The sequence below is a fragment of the Lycorma delicatula genome, chromosome 6 (assembly GCF_047948215.1).
Source record: "Lycorma delicatula isolate Av1 chromosome 6, ASM4794821v1, whole genome shotgun sequence".
Classification (NCBI taxonomy): Eukaryota; Metazoa; Arthropoda; class Insecta; order Hemiptera; family Fulgoridae; genus Lycorma; species Lycorma delicatula.
In genome coordinates, this window is record NC_134460.1 from 67,547,810 (window position 1) to 67,567,459 (window position 19,650).

Sequence of the window (19,650 nt, forward strand, 5' to 3'; positions counted from 1 at the left end):
TAAAAATTTATTTAAATTTAAATTCATCTCACAAGTTATTCATTGTATTTAAATTGAAAAAAAAAATTACTTTTTCATATGCCTTACTCTTTAGTATTTCCTGAAAAAAAATAAAAAAATAGCCAAATATGTTCACCCCCTTTCAAGAAAATTACGACTTTTCTTATTTAGTATTATGGTTGTATCTTTGTATTTTTAAACAATTTAAAAAGTTATTTTTTTAAAATCTATCACCAACCTTTTTTTTTTTTAACCTCCGGGACCAAGTTAGGTATTGCTTCAGAGGATGAGATGAATGATTTAGTGTGTGAAAATGCTACACCTGACCGGGATTCGAACCCAGGACCTCCAGATGAAAGACCGAGACGCTACCAATCGCGCCACGGTGGCCAACAAACCCTAATTTATTAAACAATAAAGTCAGTAAAATAACTTAGGAGTATTAAATTTTGTAGCTCCCCATCAGGGAGCTACAAAATTTTTAAAAATATCGAAATCTTTTTGAATTTCGATTATTCTTTATTTAAAATTAATTTTAGTGAAAATTTTAATCATTAAGTTAAATTAATTTGAATGAAATCGTTAATTTTACTGAACATAAGTGGAACTACTCTTTAGTCAATTAATATTCGTATGATGGATACTAAAAAAATTTGAATTTCAGCCTCACTTTTTAAACAAAATTTGCTGTTTTTCAATCACCTTCGATTAAAACGAAATAATTTCTATTAATGTTTATATCTTGCATCAAGTAGCGATTTTCAGAAATATATTACATTTTTAATTTTTTTAAATATTACTGGAGAAATGTTTATTTTAGATTAAGCTGGTTACAAAAACTTTCATTCCACAAATGAATTTTTGTACAACATTTATTTTGTTTGGAATATCTAGTTATAAGAATTGGTTTCGAGTAAGACAGTAAATTATGTCCCATTGTAACTTAAGAACTGTTGCCACTGAAACATCTGAGGAAGTAGCATTCTGCGGTCACTGAATTGTAAAGTAAAGAAAATAGCTGGGTGAGTGACTCCCAATTAATATGATGTTAACAGTAAATTTTGAGAAAATATTTCCTAAAAATTTTTATTAAAATTTCCATTAAAAATTGAGGAAAATTTACCCTCAAAATTCCCCTATTTCCTCAAAATTCGTCATTAGCAGCAAATTTTATGCTTTTTGTATAGGGTGAGGCCGAATGTCCTTCCCTCAAAGTGAGACCTTACTGACTAAGGAAAAAAAATCCCTATAGAAAACACTGGTCTTCAGGTTTGGCGTTGGCCATGGGGTTTAAAATCACAGGTTAATAGTTATTAGTATATCAATATATTTAAATTAAAAAAAAAGTTAAACAAAGGAAATGAAGTCGAATTCGAACCGATGTTCCTTCCTCCTTGTAAGATCAAAATATGTCATTAATTAAAATTTTATTTAACTCTGGAACCAATGAAAATAAGTACCATTTATGATATATCGTTGAAAAGCTGTCAATTACTGGCTTATTACTGCAATTAAGAAAAAGTCATTTTTTTGGATTTTAAGATGTTTTGGAGATTTTTGGCCAAGTCGATTGCAATCAAAAGGGAAGGTACACAACTAGATGATACAACAGTCCTAAATCCAACATTTCAACATCCTACGGTTAATCGTTTTTGAGTTATGCGAGAGAGGCTGCACGTTCATACGTACGTACAGACGCCGAAACTAGTCAAAGTGGAATCAGGGGTGGTCAAAATGGATATTTCCGTTGAAATCTGAAAACCGAAATTTTTCGCAATCACAATACTTCCTTTACTTTGTACAAGGAAGTAAAGCAATCCTGCGACGCGAAAAAATGAACTTAAGATAAATGGGGAGGAGTTCAAGATTGACAACAGGTATTAGCACAAAGATAAATAAGTAATTATAAGAACTGAAGAACTTTAATTAAAATGAAATTGAAGTGATAGATTATTGTAAATTAACCTAAAACATTTAAAACATAGATTAATAATAAATAGATAAATATGAATTAAATCATACATAATTTTTTTTTAAATTCAAAAGTTTTGAGAACATAGTATGTAAAAAATCATTAGCAGCTATTTAAAAAAAAATACTGAAATAAAATGGATGTAAAAATTGATGAAATATCCAATGTTTATGAACGGGAACTATTAAACGTAAGGCGAGGAAGCATCTCAAATGAAATTTCTTTAAAAAGTTACGAATTTTCCACATCTCTACAGCAAAAACGTAAATATTTGATGAGTATATAAATATTATAAGAGTTAATATATATTATTATAGCATATAAAAACTGACATGGCGGTGGTACGAATGAGAGGCAGGCGTATAACCAACTTAAGGTTTGCTGATACGACCCTGTTTGCAGGCTCTGAAGTTGAAATGGAGAACCTCGACGAGATCAGCAAGTTAGGCACTAACTTGGGCTGAAATGAAAAATTGGAAAAACTAAGTTATGATCGTAGACAGAGCCAACGATCTTTCAGTCAGTGATGCGCTATGTGATTTTGAAAAGGTGGACCGTTTTGTATATGTATTATCCGCAATAAAGATGGGGATTCGTAGTCTAAAACACGAAGAAGAATTATCTTGGCGAAAGAGGCACTTACGAAGATAGGATAATCGCTATCACAACAAAGCTGTGACTTCTTCCCAGTAGTCATGTACGGCATTGAGACTTGAACCATCAAGGCGAATAGAGAAGAATTGAAGTATTCGAAATGTGGGTCACATTTCAGAAGAAGCATTCCAGAAGAATGTTTCACGTCCCATAGACAGAAAAGAAGTTGTACAACTAGATTATAAACGAGTTGGGTATACAGAAGAGGTTGTCCGCAATATGCTTCCAGCGTGTCCTTCGCTTTTTCGGCCATATAATCCATAGGCCCAGCGAAAATCTTGAGAAGCTAGTCATGCAGGGAAAAATCGAGGGCAGCAGGTATCGGGGAAGACCGTCGAAAAATGACCGGACAAATTGAAGAGGCGACTGGAGAAATGCTAGACACATTGATTCGAATGGCAGAGAACTGTGAGTTATGCCGGAAATTGTTAGCAGTTCTCAGGCATGAGAGGAAAGATCATTGGTGATAAGTGTTAGGGCTTAAAAATACTACCAAACATGTCAAGAATAGCAGGTTTTAATTAGAAAGTCTAATTATACATTAGTTTAGGTAGATGTAATTTCAGAGAGCATTTCTCAGTAATTATAATTCTCGGAAGAAACAAAAATAAATAATATTACATGTACTGTATCACATTATTTTTAACAAAAAATATATATAAAATAGCAAAGAGAAGGCTGAAAACCAATTCAAGAAGATAAAATTTATAACTTCAGATCTCGAATATTTAAACGGTTCATCCTTAGTAATAATTATATACATTAATAGAAATGCTATAATTACAATTTGTGTTTTTTTTATTTTTAAAAAGAAATTATATATTGGTCTCCAAACCTTATTCAAAAATGCAAATAAATTAAATTACCCGTTATCTATATCCTGTTTATGACAAAATATACTTTTTAAACAATTTCAGGTAATTTTACTTTGAGAACAGTTAGCTTGTTATTCTTGTAATTCAATTGCTTATTTATTATACTTTCCAGTTTTTCTAGTATTAGAAGAATTTAGTTTTTTAATTTGTTTGCCTGTTATGAATAACATCTATGAAAATTAAAATTTTATTAACATATTCGTGTTCTTTCAAATGATTACGTTTTATCATTAGGGTTTCAAAAAAGAGAGGAAAATTTGATCGTTGATAATTTGATTAAAAAATATTTTACGTTTTAATTTTGGTTTTTTTTATTTTTAGTTTGTTATTATTAAGGTATAATAAATATATACTACCTATGACATGTGTATATGCATATATAAGTACAAAATGCGTATATAATTAAATCTTTCGTTAACGATTCTTGAGAATTTAATTTTTTTATTTTTAGAAATGTATGTGTATCACAAAAAAGTAAATCTATTGTTATTTTTTTAAATATTTTAATGTAAGATTAGTACAAAATAAATCCATTAAAATATATATATATATATATATATATATATATATATATATATATATATTTATATATATACACACACATATATATATATATATATACACGCACGCACACACAGACACACACAAATACTTCTGTTTTGTTAAAAAATCTTTATACCGTAAATAAGGCTTATTTCCAAACCCGTGGAATTAGCGTTCTTGTTTAACATTTGTATAATCCCTATCGTGAATCCATTACAGAAAATCTCTAAACACTGTTAAGCGGTATATATATATATATATATCACATACATAAACATATAAAATGGTAAGATTTTCAGGTGATTTTGAATTCCCAAGAAATACATCAAACAATATTATTATTATATTTTTTAATTCTTTTGCAGTTCTGCATAAGAAGATTAACTTTTCGTTTCCGACGCCCTCACTATTTTTCAGTCAGAAATGCACTGATTTTCAGAGTACAACAAACACGTACGTTCGATTGGCAAGTAGCCCCTCCACCTAAGCATCATATTTAAAACCACTCATTACGGTGACACACTGTATAATTGCGTATGAAAAATACACCAATAAAAAGTCAATATAACCTCAATTTGAGGTTCTATGATCTGTTATCGACCTTAAATTGAGCGTAACTAAAAAACTACTCGACCAGTTTTATGAAATTTTCACATGCACAGCTTGACATATACTTCTACAGTATATCTAAATTTCAATGAAATTGATTAAGTATTTTTGGAGATTTTCGAGCCTTTATACATGATTAGTATTTTCGTAATACTCATACCTCAAAACGTAAAGAAGATTCATTTTCACCTGCCAATCCAACCATACGAGCGAAAAAATACCTCAAATTGAGATTATCTTGTCTGTTATCGATCTTAAATATCTGTTACCTAAATTGAGCGTAAGTAAAGTACGTTCAAGCGATCATTATAAAATTTTCATATGCACAACTTCAGATATACTACTACAATATATCTAAATTTCAGTGAAATTGATCTGTTAGTTTTGAAGATTTTCGAGCCGCAAATTTTATACATAGGCCTTACATATATTTATTTGTTTATATAACGAAATTATTTAAATTAAATGGTATTTTTGTATTTCTCATGCCTCAAAACGTAAAAAAAAATTAATTTCACCCCGCAAACCCGCAGTGCAACCAAAATTAATACCGTTATTTTCTTCGGATAAGCGGTAAAAAAAAAATAATTCGTTTACAACCATTCATCATTCAAGCTTATTTCTAAAGAAAATCCAATATTTCATTCATTATTAAAAAAAAAAAAGAATAAGAATCTATTACATAATATGAATATATTGATTTAAAAAATTGGCAAAAAATATATTTGTAAAGCAATAATTAATTATAAAAAACAACATTACATATAATTAATAATGAAATAAAGTGAAATATAGCACCAAGTCTCGACTTTATTCTCGTATCATTTACTTCATCTAACTCCAATAGATGTAATTACGGACTAAAAGGCGAATAATTTATTAATTATGTTTCTGTTATCAGTCTGATATCTACAAAATTTTCATGAAGCATTTAATTTAGTTCACATATTTTAGAACATTTAAATTGCAAAGAATAACAACGAAATAGTTATTTGATGTAAGTAAGGCATGTATAGGAAAAACAACTTAGCGATTCTCTCATAAATTTAAATAATGGAGTAAAAAATATTTAATTCATTAAGAAAATTGAAATTCATCGAGTCAATATTATTTTTATACATTATTCACTAATGAATTTTTCGGGGTGAAATTTGTATTCTACGAAATTAAAAGTTTTTTGAAAATTATATAGTAGATTTTCATTTATTACGTCATCTACTGACCAACCTAACCTATTCCTCATGTAGTTTATTTTATTTTATTTTGTGTACGTGTAATTGAAGTTCAGCTTAACTGATTATACAACATACAGAAGGAACGTGATTTAATTTTATCGTACAGATTAATCAAATTACTGTTCTGAAATAAACAAATTATGTGGTGAGCGTAGAGTTAGTTTCATTAAACCATACTCATTACATAATTTATTAATAATGTAATCGCACTAATTTTGAGTTAAACAGTTTTATTAAGTAGCTTTAAAAAATAATATTTATCGGTTTGCACTCTATTCATATGTTTAACGAATTGGAAATAAATACTTTTTTATCTGATAATAAAATAACAAACGAATATGGTTAAAATAATTATTAAATTTATAAATATTAATTGCATTTTCATAATTTCTTTTTAAAATCATGACTTTTAATGACAGTAGCTTAAACTAAAAAATTATTTGCCAAAATAAGGAATATTATGACAATAATAAAAGTTATTTCATAATGCGTTGTGTTACAAGTTTAATTTATTATTCACAACAGATTTTAAATTAAATTTATTCACTATTTTTGAAAAAGATTTTAAAGACGTTTAGTCGACTGCTATTGGAATTAAACTCTATTTAACGTCTACCTGAAAATTGATTTATAGAATTAGAATCTTTAGAATTTTTTTAATTTTTTCATCAACAAACAAGTTTAATGGTTTAAAAATTTTTAATCAATTTTTAAATCTTTCTTTTCTTGTCCATTAGATGGTATAACTAAAAGATTACAAGCGATTATATTACTAAACAAAACAGTTAGTGTGAAAAATAATTATTTCATAGCAAACTATGTATGAAAATTAGGAATTTAGCTTCATAAATCCTCTCCGAAATATCCAACCCGAATGAAACATAAATAAAGGCATTTGTGATGCCTTTATTTATGTTGTTGGCTCTATGTATGAAATAAAGCCAAACTACTGGTGATGGTTTTATTTTGTTCAAAATAGATTCTCTGAGTAATTAATACGAATATTCTCTCTTTTTTTCTGTTTAGCATCTGGAACCACCGTAAGGTATTTCTTTAGAGGATGACTGAGGATGATATGTAAGAATGTAAATGAAGTGTAGTCTTGTACCATTTAAGGTCGACTATTTGTGAGATGTGCGGTTAATTGAAACCTAACCACAAAAGAACACCGGTATCCTCGATCTAGTATTCAAATCTGTATAAAAGTAACTGCCCTTATTAGGATTTGAACCTTAGAACTTTCGTCTTCAAAATCAGCTGATTTGCGATGACGAGTTTAATCACTAGACTAACCTACTGGGTTAATATGAATATTCTCAGAAAAAGCGGGCAGTAACGGTAATCTCTGTACTTCAGATGTACCTCAGTCATAATAAAAAATATTGGGACAGATAATGTAAAGCAACATACTTACTACTATCCAAAGTATTTAACTTACTACCAACCAAAGGGGAACAGACACTCATTAGGGAAAACTTTCTTAATGTATTAAAAATTATGCTTCAAACGTTAGTGGTGAAATTTATTTTTGTTCAATTGAAAGGTCGAAATAACTTTAACTGAGAAAACAATTTATATTCATCAATTCAGCTGAGTAAATATTTTCAGATAAAAAATGAGCAAATCTACGACTCAGGATAGACGAATATGACCCTTGACTTCTCTGAACAGCTGAACTGTACTAAAGGATACGACAAATGTACATATTCTCCAAGTAGCAAATATGAAATCTTTCATTAAATTATTTTAAATTAATACGCCTCGGAATTAATCAATGTTAAATCTAATTCGACTATAAAAATAAATATTTTACTTCTTTCTCTTATGATTTTAATTTATTTTAATTGGGTTAACATACAACGTTAAAGAAAATTAATATAACTTTAATTACAACATATGCTGACATATGCAAAAACAAAGCACACTGGAACAATCGTTTTATAAAATAATTAAATACAGGATAAACCTTTGATGTTAAAATTACACGTTTTTTACGTTGATTAACCGTGTTTTTCTAACACGATAGCTTTTGTAGTTTAATTAATTCTCTCTCAGAGATTAAAGATTCGTTAGATTCGAAATTTTCCCTTTCGTTAATAACATTTACATACACAGTTTATAAGAACACCAGTTATAATTATTCAATGATGAGATAAACTATCATTGTTCATAAATCGAAAGTTCAAGTCCTTGTAAAGGCAGTTACTTTTATATTGATTTGAATGCTAAACTGAGGATTGGGTTTCAATTAACCACACGTCTCAGGAGTGGTCATCCTGAGTCTGTTCAAGACTACGTATTTACCACCAGCACATTTACTCTTACACGCCAGACTGCGAACAGATGCCTTGGCATCTCTGCATTGTACTGTTGGCATTGTGTCACTTTGCTGTCACTCTGTAACCTGGTATCACATAAAATACATTAAGGAAAAGTTCAGTCTAATGATAACTATAAACTAAGAGATAAAATGCTGATCGACAACAACAGAAGAAGTCACATCCATAAACCAGGTCTTAAATTTACAAGCATATCTAAAATAATATCGACAATTAACTGCCTGTAGATTGTATTAAAATTCTTTGCCAATAAATCAATTAAGTTGTAATTTAGTGGATAAAATAGTCAAACAATGAATGACAACAAAAAAATATCTGAATTTTTACTAGTTAAAAACATGAATATATATATATATATATATATATATATATATATATATATTCATGTTTTTAACTAGTAAAAATTCATGAATATATATATATATATATATATATTCATGTGGCTGTATTATAACGTTTCAGTTACGCGGCTAGTACCTCTATCACAATGAGGGTCATTATGAAAATGATTTTCATTATGATGTAGGTATCCAACAAATCGAAAACCAACTCTTTTCAACCACTGACCAATCAGAAGCGAGTATTGTTTAATGTATACTTTGATTTTAATCCCATTTAGTAGTTAACAAGCAGAGGTTAATTTGAAAGTACATCAATTGGTAACTAAGTTTCTATATTACATTGTTTACCCTTTTGTTAATTATGTTGGATTGTGAGGAAGATATGTCTTTAACGCCAATCGATATTAAAGAAAAGGAGAACGTATGACCTATTTCCACAGAAATGTATATTTTGAAAATTAAAAAAAAAAAATATTCCGTGAACAGTATTCTATCATTTATTTAAATCAATAATCGCAATATTTTCTCAGCCACAGAAAAAATTCAACCGTTGAAAAAGTTGTGGTGTGAAACTCTCTATAAAGGCCATTAATGCACTCTTGCGAATTTACTTCACACTAATGTATTAATGGCTATCATTATAAGCTTGTTGCATAATGTTCTAATATGTGTAAATAAAATGTATGTTATAATTCACATTTTAAATTTTAACACTTCTGGACCTCATTATTAACAGAACTTCAGCATTAACGAAAAAATAAGCAAATAGTAATAATTATTATTTAAATTAAATATATATATTATATTATTTAAGTGAAAAAGTAAAACATGCGAGTTGATTGCACTCGCAGGGTTGAGCCGATTTTTTTCTTGGGCAGGTGTTGTGAAATTAGTTACTGATATTTTCTGTGTTTATTTCTATTTTCCTGAATTAATTTTTGTTTTATCTTTCAGCAAACTATAAAGTATACTTAGTCAAAGATGGCATCTTCAAGAATTATAAATTGATAAATAAATAAATACACACACACACAGAGAGAGAGAGAGAGACACACATAGATTTTCGTTATATTAAATAAGATCTAGAAAAAATTAAGTCAATCTAGATGAATAATATCACACAAATGTGTTTGAAATAATAGTATAACGCGAATCCATGACCCGTTGCCGAACGGATTTATTGTTTTAAGCGTTCGTTGCGTTACGTTACGAGTATAATAAATGTATTCATAAAATCGGTAATTAATTTGGATTTTCCCTATTTCTATTCGAACTATCTATCATAAACATATTAAAATCATGACAACATATTCGGTTTCAATCTCGGCATCAAATCCAACAAAAGCCAATGGCTATAATTAGTCTGAATATATCAAATAAGCTAATAATTCTCGAAAAATATTCCCATTCTTGAATAAACTGTGTATAAACGTACGTATATCATTTTGAAATAGTATCTTCAATACATAATTATAATTATTGTTAGTTTTAATTTATATTCCATATATATATATATATATATATATATATATATTTCGGGACCGATTTTGATGAAATTTTTTGTGTGTGTTCAAGGGGATTCGAGAATGGTTTATATTCACAATTTGGTCCACTGGAAATTAATTTTATTTTATTATTTTTTTATTTATAAGTAGTTGTTGATTTTGGAATGTTTTAGATTGGATCTAGCAGACTGCGCTACCATCGCAGTATCAAATATTCAATAATATTCTATTTTAATTTTAGTTTGTCCCGACAGTTGGTGCTGCGTACAAATTGAGAAAAATATTTCGTAATTTTGTGTTATTATTGTGTTAGAAAAAATCGCGAGAAAACAGTTTTTTAATAAATAAGAGGCTAATAAATCATATGGAAATGTAAACAAAGGAAAACCAATCAGATCAATGCAAGATGGTCGCTGTCAAACACAACGACCAATCACAAAGAGCCCGTATGGCCGTTGCAATCGTAAACAAAATCACAACTGATTAAGTAACAAGTAGGCAGCACTGCGATCGCGTTTAGAATTGTGCGCGTATTGAGAAATATTATATTATATTATTATTTATTGAAATAACATTTTAAAGTGTAATTAAAAAATATACAATGTGCAATACAATTTGTTAAGGTACAGTATTTAAGTGAAAATGTTTTTTTAATTTATTTATGAGTTGTTGATCTTGGGATGGTTAAGGTTCACAATTGGGTCCGGTAGGCAGAGCTGTGATCGCGTTTTAGAAGTATTTTTTAATTTTTGGTTTATCAGTCAAACCCGGTAGTTGGTGCTACGATCGGATTCTAGGATTTTTTTTTTATTTTGTTGCTTTTTCGAATATCAGTTACTTGCGTTGTAGCTTAGTGTTGTTCTTACATTAAAATTCGTATTTTTAACGGACTACTGTGTTTAGAGAATAGTTTGAATTAAATCCGATAGGTAGTGCTGTTCTGACAATTGGATTTATTTACATTCTGAATTTTATAAAGTTAAAGGTAAATTTTGTAATGTTTTGTAAGTTTCGTAATGTTCAGTATTAATTGTAATGATTTTGCAGCCACAACACTTTTCGTTAAAAAATTATTTTCCACCGAATACTGTGATTAGAGAGTGGTGTGAATTAAATCCGATAGGTAGTGCTGTTGTTTTGCCATTTGCATTTATTTACCTTATGACTTTTATAAAGTGAAAGGTAAAATTTTGTGAAGTTCCTAACGTTCATTGCTTTTAAGGTTTTATGAAACTTTCAATTGTGTTCATTTAATTTGTATGTATACTCAAATCTAGCAATAGCGAAGCATTGCCGAGTCTGCTAGTATTGCGCGCTTATTGATAATATTATATTACATTATTATGTATTGAAATGACGTTTTAAAGTTTAATTAAAAAATGTACATTGTGCAAATATGTAAGGTGCAGTATTGAAGTGAGTATTTTACATGATTTTTCATGAATTTTAATGATGTATACACGTGCTTTTAATAACAATCAACTTAACCTACAAATTTAAATTATCAGTTCTCATTTGATTCAATAAAACTTATGAAGTATTGAACGGCTCTTTGAAAATAAAAATTTAAGTTTGTAAAATAAATTATAACATTTATAAAATTAAAATATAAGTTACTTATAATATAGTTTAAAGTATATTAAAAAAATTGAATTTATAATGTTTTAGCTGATTAATTTTATAAAAAGTTTTTTCAAATTATTTTTAATTTACAATTATCTAAAATTTGGTAAAATAGATGTTAAAATAAAGAATGAGAAATATGATAAAAATTTCTACTAAAATTTTAACTACGTTGCTTTTTTACAGTGCTTTAATTTTTTTATTAATTGATTAATTAAACTGTTACATGGTTATGAAACATCAAAATTATTAAATAATAAAAAAAAAAATATGTAGGAGGTACTTTTTTAGAATGATGTTAAGTGAAAATTAGTGGTAATGTGGATGACAATTTATTAATTACACTAATTATTAATTTTACACCGTTTAGATTTTTTAATTCAATTTTCATCGCACATCTCAATTGAAAATAAATATTAACCATACTACAATAATTAATCAATAAACCCATTACAATAATACAACAATCACAAACTGATAATATCATACTAATAGTCATTTTAATGAAATTTAAAACACATTCCTGCTAATTTTAACTTAATTAAGTTACTTATATTTATGTGTGTGCATTTATTTCAGAATAATGCCGCGTCAGGACAACGTCTGTCGGGTCCGCTAGTATATATATATATATATATATATATATATTTCTAATTTATATATTATAATTAGTAATCAATCAATCTCTTCTGTTTGTTTTTTTTTGTTTATTTTTTTTTTTAAATAAATGAATCAATAATAATTACATTTTATTTAAAAATGAAATGAAAAAATTCTGAAGAATATAAAGTTGCTGCATACCTTTTTATTAATTACTCATCGCAAAAAAAAAACAAATGCAATATTTAGTTAAATAATTCTATTTATCTAAACATTTTGAGCAGGGATTTTATTTTTAGTTGTAGAAGTAATTATCTATTAGAAATTACCAAAGTATCATTTCTTACCGTAAAAAAATGATAAACTTAATACGATTATTTTATCAGATTTAATCCCAAATTTGTGATGTAGGAGTTACCTAATGAGTATATTAATGACGTAACGGGTGATATCAACCGTACGTAACACTTCTAAATTATTGGGGATAATTGAAAGTCAAGATTACTTGCATATTCTCTTATCGGATGGAAATATGCATGTTCACTAAAAAGACGCATAACGCGGTTGGATGCAAGGTTATATGTGAAGAAGGGAAATTTGCTATATTTCAAGGGAAAGGGATCTTAAGACTCGCTTCTTAGCTACAATTAATTAGATTGGATATCATATGGAAATAAACTGGGTGTAATACGAATAAATTGTTGTATTTAATAACTCTGAGTTGAAGTGGAAATCCTTACATACATGGAGGGCTTTTCTCCTCCTAATAATTTTGTTTCTCGCTATTCGTCTATACTTTAAGTTTATTTTGTATTTCTCGACGTGAACTTATTTAACAAATTTTATCATTAAATATTTATATTTTAATCCGTATTCAAAGAGTTCATATTTTTTTCATATTTTATTTTGATTATGAAATGTGTTATTCCAGTATTGTAGCGTAATAATTACGAGTATGTTACTGACATTGTAAAATACTAATCACGTATTAGTTCAATCCACTGCACTCTTCACATATTCATAAGCACTGCAGCAGAACCGTACAACCGTGCTGAATCTTTTAAAAGATTCGATTTTGTTTTTAAAGCTCAGAAAATTTTCAAATATTTTTCTTGTCTTTTTGTTGTATAATTTCTTTTTGTTATTTCAGGATACATTATTTCAGGTTTTCAGGTTTCAGGTTTCGTTATTTCAGGTTTTCCTATTTTATTTTATTTACAATAATTATGTGCTGATTTTATTAATATAATAACGTTGAAAAAAAAACAGTACTGTTATTTTAAAATGCATGAGAGACGTATAAATTCTCCACTTTGTTTCTCACATTGAAAGGTCATATAGAGAAATCTCTAAAGTAAAGATTTTATAGCCATAAAATTTATACGATCTAAAAGAAGTTTCTTGCTTTCATTGAATTTAGATAGCTTTATCCTTAAAAACTAAATAAAGCAATATGAAAAAAGATTATGGCTTATATTAATAAAAATATTTTCATATAAATAGAACCAATGTTTGCTTCTACGTAATAAACTAAGCTACTTTTTAAATTACAGATAATGAATATTTTCATGTTATACACAACCATCTGAAACAATGAGAATTTACAACTATCATTATTCAAGCTCAGTGAATCAGCAAACAGTAGATATCTTTCAGTCGTTTTCCTTTACACTCGATTTCCCATTTTATCTTTTCATCTATAAGCAAACGCTCATTTGTAGTTAATCCATTGCAAGGAGAAATAGATAAATTACTAAATATTACTATAAAATAAATAAATTATTATAAATACCTATATTACTATAAATAAATAAATTACTATATTACTATATTTATTGTAATAATTTACAACATTAAGTATATAAATATATCATAATGTCTAAAAATATGTATAAAGAATAAATACAATGAAAAATTCTAAATTCTTACTACTACAAAAAAAAGTTAAATTATAATTTAGTTACAAATAACATGGTAACAACACTAAAGATAACGATTAACTTTTTCGGAGAAGAAAGCCTTTTACATTAATTTATTATTTTTACTTGTTAAGTAAATACTGTTAAGAGCCGATTAAAATATAAAAATATCGTTTTTTTTTTGTTTTATACATTTTTTCTTCCATTATTCATTATTTTTCCACTATATAAGAATAAATAATCAACTCCAGGATAGTATAACGACTTTGTTGTCAGCTTTTTTAATATTATCAAACATATACTTCATTTTAATCTCATTATGATTTGAGTAGAATTTAATGTATTCAGGACCATTTTAGTATTACTATCACATAGGTGAACCTCAAATTGTAATCAAATTAAGAATACCAAGGGGTAACCGAAGTAATCAAGTTAAATCCCAATTCTCCTGAGTGTCCTCGTACATGTTCATCTACTATTTGAGTATGTTACGAATTGTCTAACGGTTAAGAAGACATTCTATAGTTCATTAAATACTATGAGGCTATTGAAAAAAAACGTAATTTTTTAAATAGGCTACTTTAACTTGTATTAGCTTGTTAATTTAAATGGAATATTAAATACTTCAATAATATAAAAAAAAAAATAAAAACATATATTGTTACAGTGTATTTCTAGTTATTTTATAAGGTTTTAAACCGGTCAGATCATTACAATTACTTCAGTCAATTTTAAAACTCAATTTAATTGAAAAAAATATATATTGTCGGTACTTGATTATCATCAATATTTAATATGTTATGTAGAATTAAAGGGTCGTTTGTCAAAATAATTCTTACTCGTTTCAATATAATTGGGTAACACAGGTTAGGAAAATATTTTTTAATCTAATGGAACAGTAAAGTTTATGGAATATTTCTTATTGGTAACTATGATAAATTAATACTTTACGGTAAAGAACTGTAACAACTTCAGTTTTTTACCATAAATTATCTAAATCTTGAAATGTTCAATATTTATTGTTTACAGCTTCCCATAACTAAATATAAACTGTTGCTCACATCAGACTGTCATCAAGGATGATTTCTGGGATTGTAATTAACAATAAAATATGCTGATCTAATCAAATGGATTATTGTTTCTGTTATTCTAGTAAAATTTATTTAAGTAATTCGTTGATAGAATGAGTAAACTTAAATATGAAAGATCGAAGATACTTGATTTTTTGTAGATAAAAAAGGTGATGAAAGGTAAGCGATGCTCAATATAATTGATGTTCTTTTGATTGTAAATCCAGGCAAATTTAATAACTAATGACTTTGTTTAAATCTATAATGAAGCAATATAAATAATGTGCATGTATTATTATAATATTAATACGCGAGCGCCCGCACACACAAACACATATTTTTGAGACGACGTTGTTCCAATACGCGTCAACATATGATAAAATAATTCAATTTTTTAATTTTCTTGTTACGGTTATGTTCATTGGTCATCTATTTGGCCCCCACAAAGGTGATATTTCTCACATAAATTCGATTAATAAATTTTTATCCATGTTCTAAGTACAATCAGCAAGACCAACACTAAAATTACGTCTGAACTGGTTTAACTAGTGGAACGGTTTAACTAGTACCATTCGGTAGTACAGTATCCTTTTATTTTTTTTAAAAAAGATTAAATTCAAACTTTAAATCATGTATAAGATCAAAAAACTGAAATTCTTCCTGGTAAAATGTTCAATTTTTCCGGGAATTGTTCTTATCCTTTATTTAATTATTTTGTTATATTTTACCTCCTCTATGAATCATCAGACCTTGCCGTTGGTGAGGGGGCTTGAGTGCTCAGGGATACAGAGTAGCTGGACCGAAGGTGCAACCATATCGGAGAGGTATCTGTTGAGAGCCAGACTAAGGAATGATTCCTGAAAGAGGGCAGCAGCTCTTTCAGTAGTTGTTAGAGGCGTGAGTCACAATGACTTAAACCGCCATATCAACATCACTCAGTACTCTTGAGTACTGCGCAGCTGAAAGCAATGGAAAACTACAGCTGTTTTTTTTTCCAAGAAAATGTGGCTCTCTGCATTTTCAAAAGCAATAATGGAGCCGCCTTCCTTGGTAAAATATTCCGGAGGTAAAATAGTCCCCCTTCGGATCTCCGGGTGGGGACTACTAAGGAAGGGGTCACCAAAAAAGTAAAAAATAACATTCTACGAGTCGGAGCGTGGAATGTTAGAAGCTTAAAAAAGGTTGGTAGGGTAGAAAATTTAAAAAGGGAAATGGATAGGGTAAATGTGGATATAGTAGGAAAAATATAGTTAAAAGAAGAGACAGACTTATAGGCCACATACTAAGGCATCCTGGAATAGTCGCTTTAATATTGGAAGGACAGGTAGAAGGGAAAAATTGTGTAGGCAGTCCACGTTTGGAATATGTAAAACAAATTGTTAGGGATGTAGGATGTAGAGGGTATACTGAAATGAAACGACTAGCACTAGATAGGGAATCTTGGAGAGCTGCATCAAACGAGTTAAATGAATGAAGACAAAAAAAAAAAGTTATATTTTACTATTATATTTCCTTTTATTATATTATTCTTCATAAATAAAATAAGGACAGTAAATCAGATTAATTTTTTATTCTCTCACTGAAATAAACCCTCTCTTGCACACTTCATTACAATATGACAATTATGCCCTAATTACATAAGGCTAACGTTTCCATCCCTGATCTGGATTTAATTGATTATTAAAGAACACATGGGAGTGATTCTTTACTGTGCTTCCTATACTTTGCATATTGTAACGAGACCGGTATAACAGATCTGAGTAACGGATTCCAACTAATTAAAAGGAAAGTAATAGAAAATGTAGTAATGGGAGGCGAAAGTGAGAGTGGATGACCATTCTCAAGCTTCGAGTTGGGTCCGGTTTGGCGGGTAAAGAAGATAGGAGCACAAATAACCCGGGAAAGACCAGTTGAAATCAGTTCTGTAAGATATCAGTCTGCGAGATGTGAATCTGCGAGATCAGTTCTAGCAGATGTGAGTCTGCGAGAGAGTGCTACGTTATAATTGTAAGCGAGAAGTTATTATGCGAGTTTGAAGCGAGAGTATTCTGTGAGGAGGTCAGTGAAAGATCGAATCTCTAGTGCAGGTTTGAAGCGATTAAGGTGACGTCGCGAGTAATTCCAGTACATGAAGACTAGAAGTGGTTCGGTAAGTTACAGACTATAAATGAAAGAGGTTGTGTACTAAATTTCATTCATAAACTGTTAGGGTAGTTTTATTTGTTAACAGCAAAGATATTTGAAGTGCAAAAACTTTATACTTTTCTTATCTATTGCATTATTGTTGTTAATACAAGACTAGTGGTTAAAAGTGTTAAGACTAGCGGTCATGCTTATATCTTTTGTCAATGGAACGAAAGTCTACTTTTTAATATGTAAATTTAACCTGTAAATAAATCCTGACGATTACTTTAAATTCTGTTTTGCATGTAATTACTGTCTTATTATTATTATTGTTGCGGTTATGATTACTATGATTATTATTTGTTTATTAACATTTATTATTATTATTGTACGTGGTTGTCATTTTTATTCTGATTATTATTGTGAATTGTTTATATTGTCGTTTATTATTATTATTATTGATTTATCTTTATTTATGTTCATAAACTAACAAATTGTAAGTATATAAACAATTTCAATTGTCAATCTCTCAGTATCCTGATCGAGCCGCGAACACGCGACAATATTCTAAGACGTCTCAGCTAGATTTAGTAAAAGGAAAAATACAGTAGTACTTTATACGCTACCTACAATTGAATACATCAATGTAATGTATAACTTAAGGACAACTCATGACTTAATTTGAGGTTAAAACAACACTCTACAATCTACCTTTTCATAGGTCATCCACCGGGTTACATTTTGATACAATAGAAAACATACAATAATGAAAAATACAATATTATTTATTTGAGGTCGTTAGTTTAAAATATGTCAAAATTCAGAATGGTAAATTTAGGGAACCGCAAAGTACAGAATGGACAAATAATTTTTCAAAAATCTTCACTAATAAATTTCTGTAAAACCACTACGAGAGAAAAAAATTATTCCTGAATAAAACCAATTTTGGATATTTCAGATAAATGTTATTTACGGCAGAATACAAAATCCTATAAAAAAATTCGTTTGTGATCAATACACAACGAACCTATTTAAGGCGAGGATAGCATAAGTTAATATTCAAGGACCCGATTAAAACAAAAGCAGATTAATTTTTACGATTAGTTTTTATTAATTATTTTTAGCTTGTAATGTCCTCATGCATAATTTTGTTTTGTGTTTCGTTTAGTTATTCAAATTTAAAATCGATAAAAAGTAAGAAATCCCAAAAGGCGGAATTCTCGAAATACAGTCAGTAATTTGAATTGGACTGACAAACAAACTTGCTCTTCATTTTTCAACATATTTTATTTTATAAATCTCGAATAATAAAAGAAAAAAAAAATAAAGAAAATTAATTCATTCTATTTGAATAATTAAAATACGAAGGAAATTCAGTAACGTTTAATAAAAATTATGTTCATAGGATCGGTATAACCAAAATAAAAATTTACTTACCAAAATCAGATTCATCAGAAAAATCTTCCTCTTCTTCTTCCAGCTCAAAATCCGACCCTGAACTCGAATCAGTATCTCTGTTATTGGAATTCGTAGTCCTTAGTGCAAGCGGAGGAGAATCTGTACCGGATGTTACAACATTTCCATTACTGTTATCCGGCGCGGTTTCTTCGCAACAAGCCAACTTATTATATCCCGACTTCTTCACGCCGTATTTATTTCCTGAAACAATTAAAAATAAATATATATATATATATATATTCATATTTAATATACCAAATTTAATTTTAATGATGGTATAATAGTGTATAAAGTAAAAAAGGTCATTCAATTAACAGAATTACACAGGTAAATTATAACATTTATTATTTTTTAATACCAACAATTTCTACTTCTTACCTTCTCTAACCAAAAACTTCTGGATCATTATTAATATTGTTGATAAGAAGAATCAGAAGGAATCATTTTTCTTTTTGGGAAAAATGTAAAGAAATTTAAAAGCTATTATTTGAAATAATTACGCCTATTAGGCTACATAGATAGTTATTCTGATTGCGATCAGAATACAAGTGATTCTTAAAATAATCTAAAAGAATTAGTATGTCGTATTTAATTCAGGAGTTTGTAGACTTCCGTACCCCTTGTTAGTGTGTCTACCTATACGGTACTGCATCTCTGGATCGTCAGCACAAAATGTGTTGTAAATTAGAACCCAATAGCAAAATAATGTCAACGAGATAGTATTGCGGATCTGTTATATTAAAATGTAAATGGTTTTGAACTGAAAATTTCTAACACGGTAAA

General features: G+C 28.4%; 1 protein-coding gene across 1 annotated transcript in view; it reads right to left on the reverse strand.

The window, feature by feature from the left end:
• Positions 1–19,273, reverse strand: part of LOC142326878 (uncharacterized) — a 228,191-nt gene extending 208,918 nt beyond the window's left edge. The window contains exons 1-2 of the mRNA XM_075369610.1: positions 19,246–19,273; positions 18,847–19,068 (exon numbers count right to left, since the gene is read on the reverse strand). Of these exons, the coding sequence (XP_075225725.1) occupies positions 18,847–19,068; positions 19,246–19,273 (250 nt within the window). The remainder of the gene's footprint in view (positions 1–18,846; positions 19,069–19,245) is intronic.
• Positions 19,274–19,650: the final 377 nt, after the last annotated feature.